The sequence below is a fragment of the Pezoporus wallicus genome, unplaced genomic scaffold (assembly GCF_028554395.1).
Source record: "Pezoporus wallicus isolate ANWC-B61680 ecotype Strahan unplaced genomic scaffold, APGP_CSIRO_Pwel_v1 contig_4684, whole genome shotgun sequence".
In the NCBI taxonomy this organism is placed as follows: domain Eukaryota; kingdom Metazoa; phylum Chordata; class Aves; order Psittaciformes; family Psittacidae; genus Pezoporus; species Pezoporus wallicus.
In genome coordinates, this window is record NW_026637499.1 from 2603481 (window position 1) to 2616794 (window position 13314).

The 13314-nt window shown below is 50.1% G+C and overlaps 1 protein-coding gene across 1 annotated transcript in view; it reads left to right on the forward strand.

The window, feature by feature from the left end:
* The window catches only part of COL27A1 (collagen type XXVII alpha 1 chain), a 151717-nt gene that overhangs the window by 99998 nt on the left and 38405 nt on the right, over positions 1–13314 (forward strand). Inside the window, exons 29-35 of the mRNA XM_057405899.1 lie at positions 6512–6565; positions 7488–7532; positions 7694–7738; positions 7943–7996; positions 8675–8728; positions 10866–10919; positions 12742–12795. Of these exons, the coding sequence (XP_057261882.1) occupies positions 6512–6565; positions 7488–7532; positions 7694–7738; positions 7943–7996; positions 8675–8728; positions 10866–10919; positions 12742–12795 (360 nt within the window). The remainder of the gene's footprint in view (positions 1–6511; positions 6566–7487; positions 7533–7693; positions 7739–7942; positions 7997–8674; positions 8729–10865; positions 10920–12741; positions 12796–13314) is intronic.

Consider the following 13314-nt stretch of genomic DNA (forward strand, 5'->3'; position numbering starts at 1 on the left):
TGTGTTTCCCTACACGAGACTTAATACTCTCCTCGAATAGCTGGGACCAGCCAAAGGAAATGGAATAACCAACTAGAAATCTTTATAACCACAGAGTTATGTACCCTGGAACTGCTTTAAGCTTTAGAAGCATAGCTAGAAGGACACCACTAACATCAAGCCCTGCAGATGCATATCAGGGTTCAGCTTTTAACTTGTGGCTGGGAAAAACAGGTTCCTTGACTCTATTCTCCTTGATGGGAAGGCCCATGGATCTCATTCCATAGCTGTGCTATTGAAGGGTCCCCAGGGAGCAAGGTTTCTCTGTGCTACGCAGCAGTGATTAACAGAGCTGTCCAGGGCATCCGTGATCATGATGGATGGGAAACCAGAGGCGTTCTTTCATGGGAGGCTTGAAATGGATGGCAGAAAGTATCTCAAGGTAAAGCTGTGGTGCAGAGCTGAATGGGAAACACCTTCTGAATGAATCCAGGCTGCTGTTAAATCTGGCAGATGAGGGATTTATACCAGTGCTTTTCACATACGCGGTGGCAGAGTCGTCCCAAGTGTGTGGTGTTTGGCTCTTAGATTGTGAAGGATTCACTTGCATAAACCTTCTTTGGCTTCTTACCTCTGTGCTGGCCTGAAGTCCTCAACCCACAAGGAAAGTACAGCTGACCAGGCTGTTTTCAACACCACTTGTACTGTTAGGAATAGGAAAGGGGATATTTATCATCACACAAGGTAAAGCCAAGAGCAAATCTGGATTCAGCTCCTAAGTAAGGAGGTTGGCAGGGACCTGCCTCCAGGTGTAGCTAGATCCTGATAGAGGGTACCAAACCCTCGGGACACCAACTGCCACCAGCACTGTCCATCCTCAATATGACGTACCACAAGGTAGAGATGCTCATCTCCATGGCCTTGGGTTGCATTTCCTGTCCAGATGTGGAGTCTGGCAGACCCTGTGCCAATGGCTTCTCCTGGACATTCCTCCACTGAGGAAGCCCAGACTTCAAAGTGCATCCCAGCCCTGGAAATGCAGCAGTGGCTCTACCCTGGCTGGCAAAAAGGCCACCCCAGGAAGTGCAGAGCATCAAGGTAGAACAGGGGATGGTGCCTGGGGAAGAGGGTGCATTGTGGTCTTTATCCTGCCCTAAGGACACAGGTGTCATAGAGGGATAACCCACACAGGGACTGAGCATCTGAATCTGCTGCTGGTGCCCTGCGCTGCTCCTGCCCTCAACGTGCGCTGTTGGACTGTGGCATGGCAGAGATCTGGTGCATTTGAGCACTGCAGTGATATAATCCATACGGAATTTCCCAGACAAACACATCCTTTCTAAGATCCTCAGCAGAGAGGAGGAACTTGGGTTTTGCTCTGAAATCCTACAGATTCCAGTGAGTACGATGTGGGCAAGTTGGTATTGTAAGGACCAGCAGACCTCCTGCCCGGAGGGTTTCTGGTCTGTGTGCCTCTCACGTTTTCCTTCTCTTCATACTCTTAGATGGTATTCCAGGCACTCAGTAGATATTCCAGGCACATAGTATCCTTTGTCTGCTCAGTTTGTCCTGCTATTCCAGCTCTCGCTTTACTCAGAATAGGGAAATGATCCCCCGATTGTAACTTCAGCCATTACCCTCTGTCTACCCTAGCTTACAAAAGGGATGTGATTCAATTCAGAGTGGAAACATGAATGCTGCCCCTGCCAGATGTTTGTGGATTCCATGAGCTGTGTTTGTGGATACTTCATTAAAGTCATTTTGCTTTTGAAGGAGACGTAAAGAGCAAATATGGTTTCGATTGTAGGGAACAATGGAGACTTTTGGGGGCCTGTATTTATGTTGTGATAGCTTTAGTACTGTCGAGATATAAGTAGAAAATTCCTTAACCTTCTTTTTAGTCATTACAGGGCTATTATTCCTTCCCAAGCCTTTGCTTAGCCCATCAAACTGATACTGAACAATCTTCCACTAATGTGGTTTCCCCTCTCCTCTTCCCTAAGGACAAGAAACTTGGACATGTGAGCGCAGGCTTTTTTCCCTTCAACTGCACCCAGTGTAGCACTTAGACATGTGCTTAACATTCAGCTAGTGACAGCTCTGCACATGTTTAAACCTAATTATTTAACCAAATCAATGTCTACATTTGGAGGCAGCTGATTCAGCACATCCATCACCCCATCTCATGTAAATGCAAAAGCACATTTCTGTTAATCTGTGGTCTTCAGCATCTCTGTTGAGGACAGAGATGGCAAAAAGCCCAGGTATTGACTGGGAATCTCTGCTAAAGGTTAAATATCAACTGGCTCAGTGACTTTGCAGCTCAGATCCTAAAGCTGCACCTGAAATCCTGCTGGAAAGTGGCTCATCTTGCCCTGTTCCACTTAAAGTGTGCCAATACCTCTGGTATTTCACCCTCTCCCTGGGCACTGGCTCGGGCGACTCAAAGGAGCTTTTCAAGTCCCAAAGCACATTTCTCTCTTCCAGCATTCATTCATCAAGCTCCTGCATTAACCGTGGCCCAGGTGAAGCCTGCAAAGAGGAGATAAGGTGCTGCTTTGTGTCTCTGCCACATGGGTACGACGCTTCACAGCATCACTGACTGCAGGAATCCATCAATGCTAGGGATCCATAGAGCGGTGTCATCTGAGCAAACCTGAAAGTAGTTGCTTTTTCCAGGCCCAGCTGAAAAGTTGTTCATGGGGGGAAAAGCAGAGGTTTTGCTCCCAGGGATCTTTCTAATTGGCTGGAAAAGCAGGAAAAGTGAAAAGCTGGCTGCAGATCTGTGGCCAGTGGTGTCTCCTTTCAGCTCCAGTCAGGGCATCTGTTTGCTTTTTGTTTGGCCAGACTGTGAAATATCAGTGTTTGGATTGATATTTGTATAGGGGTAAGGAAGAAGCTTTAGGTTTCTGGAAAGGAGCTGCTGACTGCTTCTTCATGCTGCTGCTTCTGCTGTTCAGAGGCTGGTTACTTTCCATCTTTGAGCTCTGAGTATCTGTTTAAATAGGGGGGGGAATGTGGTGCTGCTTTGTGGAAACACCCTATTGAGTATTTAGGTCTGCTCTGCAGGAATGTTGTCTGCTCCAGCAGCAGGGTCTATCTCTTGCCTCAATAAACATGAGTTGCAAAGCCTGGAGCTTGAATTCATGTGTTAGGTAGCAATGAGAGATGACGCTTAGTCTTGTGCTGCAGTGCGACTGCCTGGGCACATTATCTGTGCTGTGGCTCCCTGTGTGAGCTGCTTCGAGATGGGCATGGCAATGCCTTTGAGTTGCATATCCATGTCCAGGTAGCTTTGGTGAGCAGGTTCTCAGAGGCTCCATCAGCCACGGACCTGTATCTCTCTGTGCCTTGGCTGCCCATGTGCGGCAGAGCAGACAGATCTCTATCTAACCATTCTTTTTTTCCTGTTTACATTATAAAGCCACTTGGAGCTTGCACTGTTTGTACAGCCCTGGCCCAGCAAAACCTCTCCTGAGCAATGTACTGCCATATAAATACTAACACAGACTAAAGAAGTGCTTCCTTCTCTGTTTCATGGGCTTCCAGCTACGCTGACACCAGTGATAAACCCATGCCTTTCACTGCACCCTCCTTACCCCATCCTTAGGACTGGTCCATGCTGCCTATGCCCCTCGGACGATGCCTATGCCCTTTGGTCCCTCTGCCTGCTCAGGGTAGGCATGCCTTGCTGTGCAGTTAATTCTGAAGCACTGAGGGTCCAAGGGGAGCTTTGCTTAGCCCTGCCTGCAATGCCAAGCTGCAAGGAGTGCAGGGGGAAAGCATCATCCTGTGTCCTGCGGCGTTGGGCATGGGATGCTCCCTAGGGAGCTGCCAGGACCTCACTCACTCATCTCTAACCAGCGTTGTCAGTAAAAGAGAGATTTAAAGATTTAACTAATTGACTAAATGTAGCCTTTCCTGTCAGGGTGAATTAGGGGAAGCCTTTATCCTGGGTTCCAGCCCAGGAGGCTGGAGAAGATGAAGCTTGCCACATGCGTTTGCGAATACAGGGTCACTTTCTCCTTCTTTAGGTCAGATGCCGATGAGACGTGCTGTGATGGGATTAGGCAGGGGACTGCTGTGAAGAGAGATTGCTCTGGCAGATCCTGCCATGCTGCTGAGAGAGCTCTGCTGGAAGAAATGAGGATACTGCAAACACTTACCCAGCCCTGCTGGGCCGGAGCACTGAGAACCATGGCCCTCGCTGCAGAGCTGAGTGAGGGCTGAGGGCACCCAACAGCCTGAGCCAGACCAGAGCTGGCAAAGGGGCTGGACAGGGCCAGGTGCATCCCACTTCCCTTCCCCAGCAGCATCTGTCCTGGAATGAAAACCTCTAAGCTGTGTCGTTTCCATGTCCTGTTTGCCTCTGATCTCTGCTCCCTCCTTCTGTAATACCAGTGCTGAGCTATTGAATCCCTCCCTGCTGCACATCCTTCCCCTTCTTCACAATCAGGTCACCCCATCATCTTGGATAGTAAAGGTGTAATTGCACAAAGTACTTCAGTGGCTTTCAAAGAGGAAGGGAACAGGGAGGATGACAGATTGGGTAGCAGGGGGCTTTCCTAGGGTGCCAGTGCCATACACGTGCTGATACCTCCCTTCAGTTTGGGCAGCCCGGAGCGGGTCTGTGTATTTTGCTGGGTGTCCCCATCATAGAATCACAGAATGGTTTGGGTTGGAAAGGACTTTAAGACCATCCAGTCCCAACCCCCTGTCATCCCAAGCATCATCCCAGGTGCCTTCAAGCCCTCCTCTCCCAATTTACAGTGCTGACTTGGGCTGTCAGTCCTACTGCTTTCCAATGACCTTCTGCTTCATGTCATTGTGCATGGACAAGGATTAATGAGCCTTTTGATCTTTGCTGCTCTCTGATGCAGTGGCCAGCACGAGCTGGGGCACTTGGGCTGGTGTGAGCTACCATTGCACTAACACAGCAAAGCCCTGACCTGTGAAACACCCCGTTTGGTTGCGGTGTTCCCATCTGGTGAACGGTCCTCCTCTGTCCGTCTGCCCTGGAGACCAGGCTGAGCATTCTTTAGGGCTGTGCCTTCCTGGCACGCAATAGAGCCTCTTGGTCATTGACTCTCTGGTACTCTCAGCGGCACAGGGTTTTGCCAAGCCCAGTAGAAGTTTTTGCATTATTTTACATTGACAGTGTTTGTCTGCTGTAATAATTTGGCCGGTTTCCTATTCCTCTTCTGCTCTTACACTGCCTTTCTTTGTGAGCCTCCCTCTCTCTCTTTGCCTGTCATCCTGGAGTTGCTTTTCTAACGCATTGGCTCCCCAGCCCTGTTATTACTTTTGGCACTCGCTTTGCATCCCGATTAAGCACATTGGCTCCTGTTTTCACTATTTCCACACTGGCTTGCTCTCAGGATTCCTCTTACGGCTCCATTCTAGCACCGCTCTGTGTTTGTGTTTGTATTTATATTGCGGTAGCGCCTCAGAGTCCCAACTGAGCTCATGGCCTGATTATGAGCATGACGTGCCTTAACAAAGTCTTTTGATATGCCCTATTTTCTTTCACTGTTCTATTTTCCCCTCACTCTGGCTCTGTTTATTCTCCGTCAGTGGGACACGCTGCTTCCTGGGGTTCAAGTGGCGCAGAGGGATGTGCGTTCTCTTCCAGAATTAGCTTGAAAGCTAAATCATGGCTATCCCCTCTCCTCGCTTGGAACCCTCTGGAAAAACAAGGACACCCATTCCTCAAGATGCCCATCTGTACCATGAACTGTTCCATTGTACCTAATCCCATCAGGATTGCTCACTGTGTGCACTCCTGTATTTGCCATATGTGTGCATGTCCCATGCACCTCCTGAGGTCCTCATTCCTACTGCATGCATCCCGGAGCTGATGCTGGGCATGGGATCAGACATGCCAAAGCAGGCACGGCATGCTCCTAGCATGCATATGCATGAGCACCTGCCTGATCCTTAATAGCAGCCAGTTCTTTAAACTATAGCTGAAACCTTGAGTTCTGCTGCCAGCAAACATACCCTGATCTCTGAGAGCAGTTTGGGGCCCAAGACAACTATGTATGGTCAGGCTTGTGTGCCTCTATACCTTGTACTTCTGTTGCCCTGATTGTGATCATGAGACAGTGTGGAATGTCAAGAGTTAAGGTCCGGATGCGATGGAGAAGTGTAGTTTCTAAGAAGGAAGAGGATTGCTCTCAATAAGGATAGTTTGTGCATCATGAAACTGTTGTCATGTAACTGCTGTCTCAAAATAAGGCTGTTCCTGGCCTCTTTCCTCCCCTGGCTTTGGTCTGCAGTTGGTAGTTGGTTTAACAGGAACAGAAAGTATTTTGGTGCTGTAATGGTGAGAAATGAAGCAACAAAACACAGAATGGATCTTTTGAGTCCTGGGCTCTGAACTGCTGTGCTCAACCCAACCAGGTATAGGCTGGTTTAGGCCAAGACTGACCTCATGGACCTTCCTGGTGCCCAAAGCTAGGGCAACGCTGTATTTTCCAGTGAGACACATTCTTTGTGTTCTTATTTTTGCCTCTGTTTTGCCTTTTCCCAGGGTGACAGAGGGCCTGATGGACCAGTCGGTGAGCCGGGGTCGCGAGGTGTCAAGGTGAGCATCGATGGGTGGCCAAGGCTGCTCTTAGCTGTGTTGTGGCATGCTCTGGGCAGGATCAGGGTCATGTCCTCCTCCAGGAACAGGGGATGCTCAATTGCTCTGTAAGGATCGACCTGCAGGGATGAGCCTTTCATGCAACCAAAGGCAAATGTGTTCAATGTGGGGTCTGAGACCACTGAATACAGAGGTAGTCCTCAAACATAGAAGGGCCATTGCTGAAATAATAGTATCCCCCACAGGAGTGGGAATGGCTTTAACTGGCAGTGAGTGTGCTTGACGGTTACATCTGAACATAGTGCCAAAATCAGAGCAATTTAACACAACTGGTAAAGCATGACCTAAGGGAATATGTACCTGTTCTAATGTGCTCCATGTCACTTAGATAAGGACAGGGAAAAATGCAGGGCAAGAGATGCCTGGTGCAAAGCCTGGCAGATATCCTGCCCAAGCAGATCTTCATCCAGGGTGAGCTGCTCCACAATAGGCTCTGAGGTGGGTGCATGGGATTGTTTCTCCCTTTGGCAGCAGCCGGATCTAAGAGTAGCTTGGCAGAGCTGGACCCTGGTCCTACCATTGAGCATCACAAACTCCATCTCCTGCATTGTGCACACATGGTCCTGTGAATACAATATGGATGGGGAATCTCCTTTATTCCTCAGTCAGGGCTGTGCTGAGTCTCCTGAGAGTCCCAGCTTCCTGCAAAGCAGTGTTTGCTCAGTAAACCTTGGGTCCTGCAGCCCATTGCCCACATTCTGTGCTGTTTGAGGTGCTGTTTAAGGCAGGATGCTAGCATTTGGCCTCTCAAAAGCTGCAGGGAACTGGAGGGGGATATTTGATGCACTGATGTGCAAGCACAGGTGGGCTGGGGCAGAAGAACATCACTAGTGTTTTGAGTCTTTGCCTTTTTGCATTCCAGGGCCGATCAGGGGAGCCAGGCAAGCAGGGGCCAGATGGGCTGCAGGTATGTCCTCTGTGAGAGCCAGTGCCTGGCACGGTGTCAGTCCCCCGTGGGGATACCCACATGCACACATTGCCCAGGGAACTGCAGCTTCTGCTGGACAAATCACTGCAGGTATCTCAGCACATCCCCAGCTGATAATCACTGTAACTGTGTGTTCATAGGGGAAGATGGGTGAGACCGGAGAGACAGGAGCACGTGGCTTCCCAGTAAGTATCCATCCCTTGTGCTTCCTTTCATAACCTTAATCTCACTTAAATCCCTAAGTGCTGAGTCCTGGTCCAGGAAGAAGCATTTGGACAGTGTCTGGCTACCTCTCCACTCCTTTTACTGGAGCATTTATGAGATGCATGTTACTGCACGAAGGATTTCTATGAGGTTGGAGCTGGCTTTGATGTGTTTGACTTTTCTAGGGTATCCAAGGACCTTCTGGACCTCCAGGAGCAAAAGGGGCTCCAGGTGACCCAGTAAGTGTCTTATTACTTCCTCTTCGTCTGTCTTTCCTTGCACATACGCAGCCACTTCATTTCTTCCTCTGTCTGCCTCTTCCACACCACTTATTCCCATTCCCAGCTTCTCTGTCCTTGCCAGCTCCAGCTTGGTCAGGGATGTGAAAGACTTGGCTGGAGTCCTAGGAGGCATGGGGAAGGACAAGGTCAAGCCCCTGGAAATCAGAAGGGGGCTGTGGATCAGCCAGGGAGAGTATAGGATGCAGCCTGGGCTGGATTCCGGAAGGGAAGGGAGGAGAGAAGGGCAAGGCTGGGACTGGGACAGTGTCAGAACTGAGCCCATGGCTTTGGGAGGTGACTGGTGAAGACACAGCCCAAAGGGAGGGCCAAGAGGACACTGAAGCAGGAAGAGGAATCACCTCTGCTCTCTGTGTCTGTTGGGACTGACCTGGACAGTGAAGGGAGAAGGTAAACCAGGCATTTTCACATTGCCAACTGCAGTTGTTTGAGGTGAGAACCAGAAAGATGAAGGGTGTCCTGCGCTGTTTGCCTGTTAAGGTGCCTCAGCAGACCCATCTCATTGGCCATCTCTTGCACTCGGTGGCATGGGAGGGAGCTGGTTTTTTATCTTACAGACATGGATAGCCCTTCAGAAATGAAGACTCGTATGAAAAGAGTCTTGTGTCTCTTTTCCAGGGGCCACAGGGACCACAGGGGCCGCCCGGGCCTTTGGGAGACATTGGGCATAAGGTAGGTCTGATCTTTGCTCCTGTTTGTTTTCCCCCTGCACCAGCAGTGGTAGGTGTGAGGGAGGAGTAAATGTGCAGAGGTGCTTCCTTCCACACCTGGGGACACGAGCAGGAAGGATTTCCTTTGAGTCCAAATGTGAACTTCCAAAGCCAGTGGTGAAAATCAGAAACTCAAGCATCATTTTCATCACAGGCCATAGACCCACAGCTGGCAGAGGTGCGGACCCACAACAAGAGAAACATCTTAAAGCTGACCCCACTGACAAGCATGTCCCAAGCCTGGCTTTACAACCACACCAGGGAGCATCTTTCTGCACCAGGGCAGTGCAAATACAATAACAAATCAAACTGAAAACTGGCTTTTCCCACTCACTGGTGCCATTGCTGACAAGACAGCCCATAAGGATTGCTATGGCAGTTCCAACACAAGCCTCTGAGGAAGCTCAGAGGAACGCCTTTGCTGTCGACAGTGCTTTGGGGTTGCCGTTGCCATGAAGCAGTGGCACAAACACACCATAACCAAAGCAGCAGCAGCCAAACAGTGCCCTAATGGAGTGCAGGAGATGCCTCCATGGTTCCTCCCTAAATCGTCTGCAGCCCTGGCTTGATTTTATTGTGCTTGAAGTATTACAGTCTTAGCTGTTTATTCCAGATGTGCCAGTTCCCTTTGGGTAGCTCCTGTCCATAGGTCCCGAGCTGTAATACAGATGTGATGTTTCACTCTGTTGTCCAAACAGCAGCGAAGGTGGCTTTTAATGCATTCTACTGCAAAGTGTGAGTCATGCAAGTTTCCATTCTCATGGCTGCTAGACTGGATGGAGCAAGCTCTCAGCGTGGTAAACCACACTGGGAAGCTGGAAAGCTGCTCCCGAGCCCCTCTGCATGCTGCCAACCAGGAAAGTACAAAGCTTGATTCAAGTCTGACTCTTGCAGGAGCCTCTTTCTGCACTGGCACCTCTGGAGAAACCAGAGCAGGGTTCCTGCTTTCATTTGGAGCCTCGGTTTTCTCATTGTGTGACTTGACTGTTCACAAACCCAACACACGCCCTTGCTCCCTCCTCTCCTTGAATCCAGTTCAGCAAGCCTGGAACTGGCTTTATTCCCTGGGCAGCAGAGTTGCTCCCTTGACTCCGGGCTCTTCATTCCCATCTGCAAAGAGAAGGGAGAGTGTTGTCCGGAAAGCAAATATCATAAGTAAATAAACCACTCAAATCCTTTAAAGACGTTCTTTGCTGTCCCATCTCTGGGCTTCTTTGACTGATTCTCATTCCCCGTGCTTCCCAGAGGTAGCAGAAAATGTACAAAGACTAAAGCTCCCAGTTGATCTTGGTACTAAAGATAGCTGATGGACATGACCCCGCTATTGTAAAGCTGGACTCTGAGTGAGAACAGTTTCTCTCTGATTTCCCATAGTTTCCCAGGTCAGGCCCTCTGAGGGATGCCAAGCCTCTCTATCAGTGTCTATGCTCACACAGGGGTCAGCCACTTTCTTTCAGCTAGTACAGCCTAGAGACAACCCTGGATCATGGATCTCTGGTCTGAGCCCAGTTTTTGGCATTAGGATGTTTGCTGGCCCATTACACCTGGAGAAAATGAATAGAGTAAATGACTGAAGCCATGTCATCTCAATGTGCTGCAGCCCCCGAGGATGTGTTAAGGTTTTACCCTAACCAGAACCAGGCTGGTGGCCTGGAGAGTGTCCTCACACCCATAGTGATGGAGAAGTGGGGATGCAGGGAGCTGGATGTATCAGCCATCCTGCTGGACCCTTGCAAAAGGGCTTTTAAGTCTAAATCTGGACCTTTTCCCTTCTTTCCCTTCTAATCCCAGTGCTGCTCCCTGGCGTGGTTACTACCCTTAGAAAGCAGAGGGTTGGAATGAGTTGGAAGCGCTTGGCAGAGGTGTCTGGGGACAGGGGAGGTGTGAGGGATGAGCAGAGCCTTCCCAGGAACGAGGCAAGGGAGGGACTGAGCCTCTTTGATGCTGTGTACCCTGATCCAGCTCCAGGGAGGTAATTACATTGCAGCCAGGGCTCTGCTGGCCCAAGAGGGCTCTGTTAAAGGAATTATGTCTTTGATCTTGCTTTCTGCTTGGTTACAATGGGTTTTTTCATTATCTTGGGGTGTTTTGTTTCCCAGGGACCGCCTGGCTCAATAGGACAACCTGGCCCTGCAGGTGAACCTGGCATGAAGGTAAGAAAACCCCCTTAGTGCAAATGCTGTGTCAGACCAAGGAGATAATAATAGCAACCTCTGTTCCTGCAGGATGGGGTAACATTGGGGTTCACCCTCCAGCAGCCGAAGCAGTTGTATATTCCACAAACTATCATAGAATCATGGAATGGTTCGGGTTGGAAAGAACCTTGAGATCATCCAGTTTCAGCCCCCTGCCGTGGGCAGGGACATCTCGCACTCGACCCTGTCAACCAAGGCTCTGTCCAACCTGGCTGGGGCCAGGGATGCAGCATTTACCACTTCTCTGGGCAGTCCATTCCAGCTCTTCACCACCCTCACAGTGGAGCTTCTTCCTTATATCTAACCTAAATCTCCCCTGTTTCAGTTTAAACCCATTCCCCTTGTCCTAAAGTTTAAGAGAGAAAACCAGGTTAATTTTAAGCCCTTAGTTACAAAGCGCTGAGCTCCATCCCATGGTGATGGGGAGAAGCTCCATCCCGGGGGCCTTGACCCTCCAGAGCTATGAAGACCTTGGAAATGAAGCTCATTTCTCCCTCAGTCTGAGTGGAGCGGGGAGTCCTCAAGACCCAGAGATCCAGCAGCCTCTAATTTGGAACAAGAAGAGTCTTAGGCAGGTCCCAGGTTCAAAAACCCTCCCAAACAAGATCCTGCTGCAGTTTCCAAGCCTCAGCTCCATAGGGACCGAACTCCTGTAAAGGTTATGGGGGAAGGGTGCCCTGCTCCAGAGCCATGAATGCACCTTCTTGTCCACACGGAAAAGCCTCTAAAAAGCATCTCTTTGTTTGAATGAGATCCCTGTGCCGAGCAGCTCAGGGGGGTTTTTATTTGATCCTAACCCCCTTTCCGCTCGGTTTGAAGGTTCGCTCCTGTGTGCAAAGCTTTTGAACGGGCTCTATGTGGGGATTAAATGCAATTTCCTCTGTGCTGCTCTTCACCCCCCGCCCCCAGCCCCATCCTTTGCCATGTTTTCCTTGGCAAACCTTCTGACGCTCCACTGGAGCTGCCATGTCTTTGGCGTCCTGATGCTGCACGGGTGTTATAGCTCCCGTGCTCCCAGCCCTGCTCCGTGGGAACGGGGCATGATGTTTGCACAAACACCCCTTTACCTCCTGTAACACATCCTTGCTGGGAGCTGGGGAGCACCAATCCCGTGCTGCTCCTTATCCTAAACTGGGAGGTGCTGGGATAGACTGAGATTGCTTTGCACAGTCATCACTTGCAGACTGGTTTGATGCAGGTTAAGATGTATGGATAGATCCAAGCTTTTTCCCCTTGTACCTCAGTGTTTCCTGAGCTCTCTTCCTTGCAAGGCTTATCTTGGATGGGCACACATGGGATGTAGCTGCCTTATGGCTGTTGTGCTGAATCACAACCTCACAGCCTGTCCCCAAGATCCATTTGTTTGCTACCTTCAATCCATTCATTTTAGTGCCATCAAAGACTCAGGTTCTTCTTCACCCTCCTCAGTGATGCTGGGGCTCAGAGAGCTGCTTGCTTTCTTCTCCTCCCTGGTCGTGTCTGCTGCAGCGCTGCATGCACCCAGCATTGCTGCTTTGCTGCCAAAGGACCATGCCAAGGGGATATCTTCTTGGCACAACCACTGATCCCTGTCTTGTTGAGCATCACTGCAACAGAGCTGGTGTGAGCTGGCCCTGTGCAAGCTGGTGATGCCAACCTGTCCTTTGGACCCCTTCACAAACTGAAGATGTTTGTGTAGAATGAAAGAAAGGTCAAAATGAGGGGTGCAATGGGGAGTGCTTCAAGCTCACTCACCATCAGTAAACCGCTTGTCTCCATGTGTATGCTTCCTTCTTTATAGGGTGATCCTGGCCAGTTGGGAACCCCTGGAGAGCAAGGCCTCATTGGTCAAAGGGTGAGTACAGCACCTTCTGGATGAGCTGCTTTGCCTTAGTAGTTCCCCGGAGGCTCTATTCCCTGTTCACTGTAAGCCTGGGCAGACAGACCCTGCTCTGAGCATGCCATAACCCTTATGGCCTTTGTTTCTCCTGCGGGTGATGGCAACACCCTCCTCACAGAGCCTCTCAGCTCCAGCTCAGCATCCTACGTGAGCATCCCCAATGGTACAGTGCTGCTTTGCTGTGACCCCCTCACGTATGAAAGGGGCAGTGTGGAAACAGACCTGTCCTGTTCACCAGGAGGATGCAGGGAATGCTGGAGCAGAAGGCAAGCATTAAGCAGGGAAACACTGGCTACACTATACACAGGTGGGACGGAGCCAGAGGTGGGATGAATGTGTGGATTGAATCCAGCAGCACCTCTTGTCCCTTCTCAGGACTAAGGTCAGTTGTTGGAGCAGGATGGGGAAGCCCCAGGTTAAATGAATGCAGACTGAGCCCCCTTTTCAGCACAGGGAAAAGGTCTTCCCATAGGG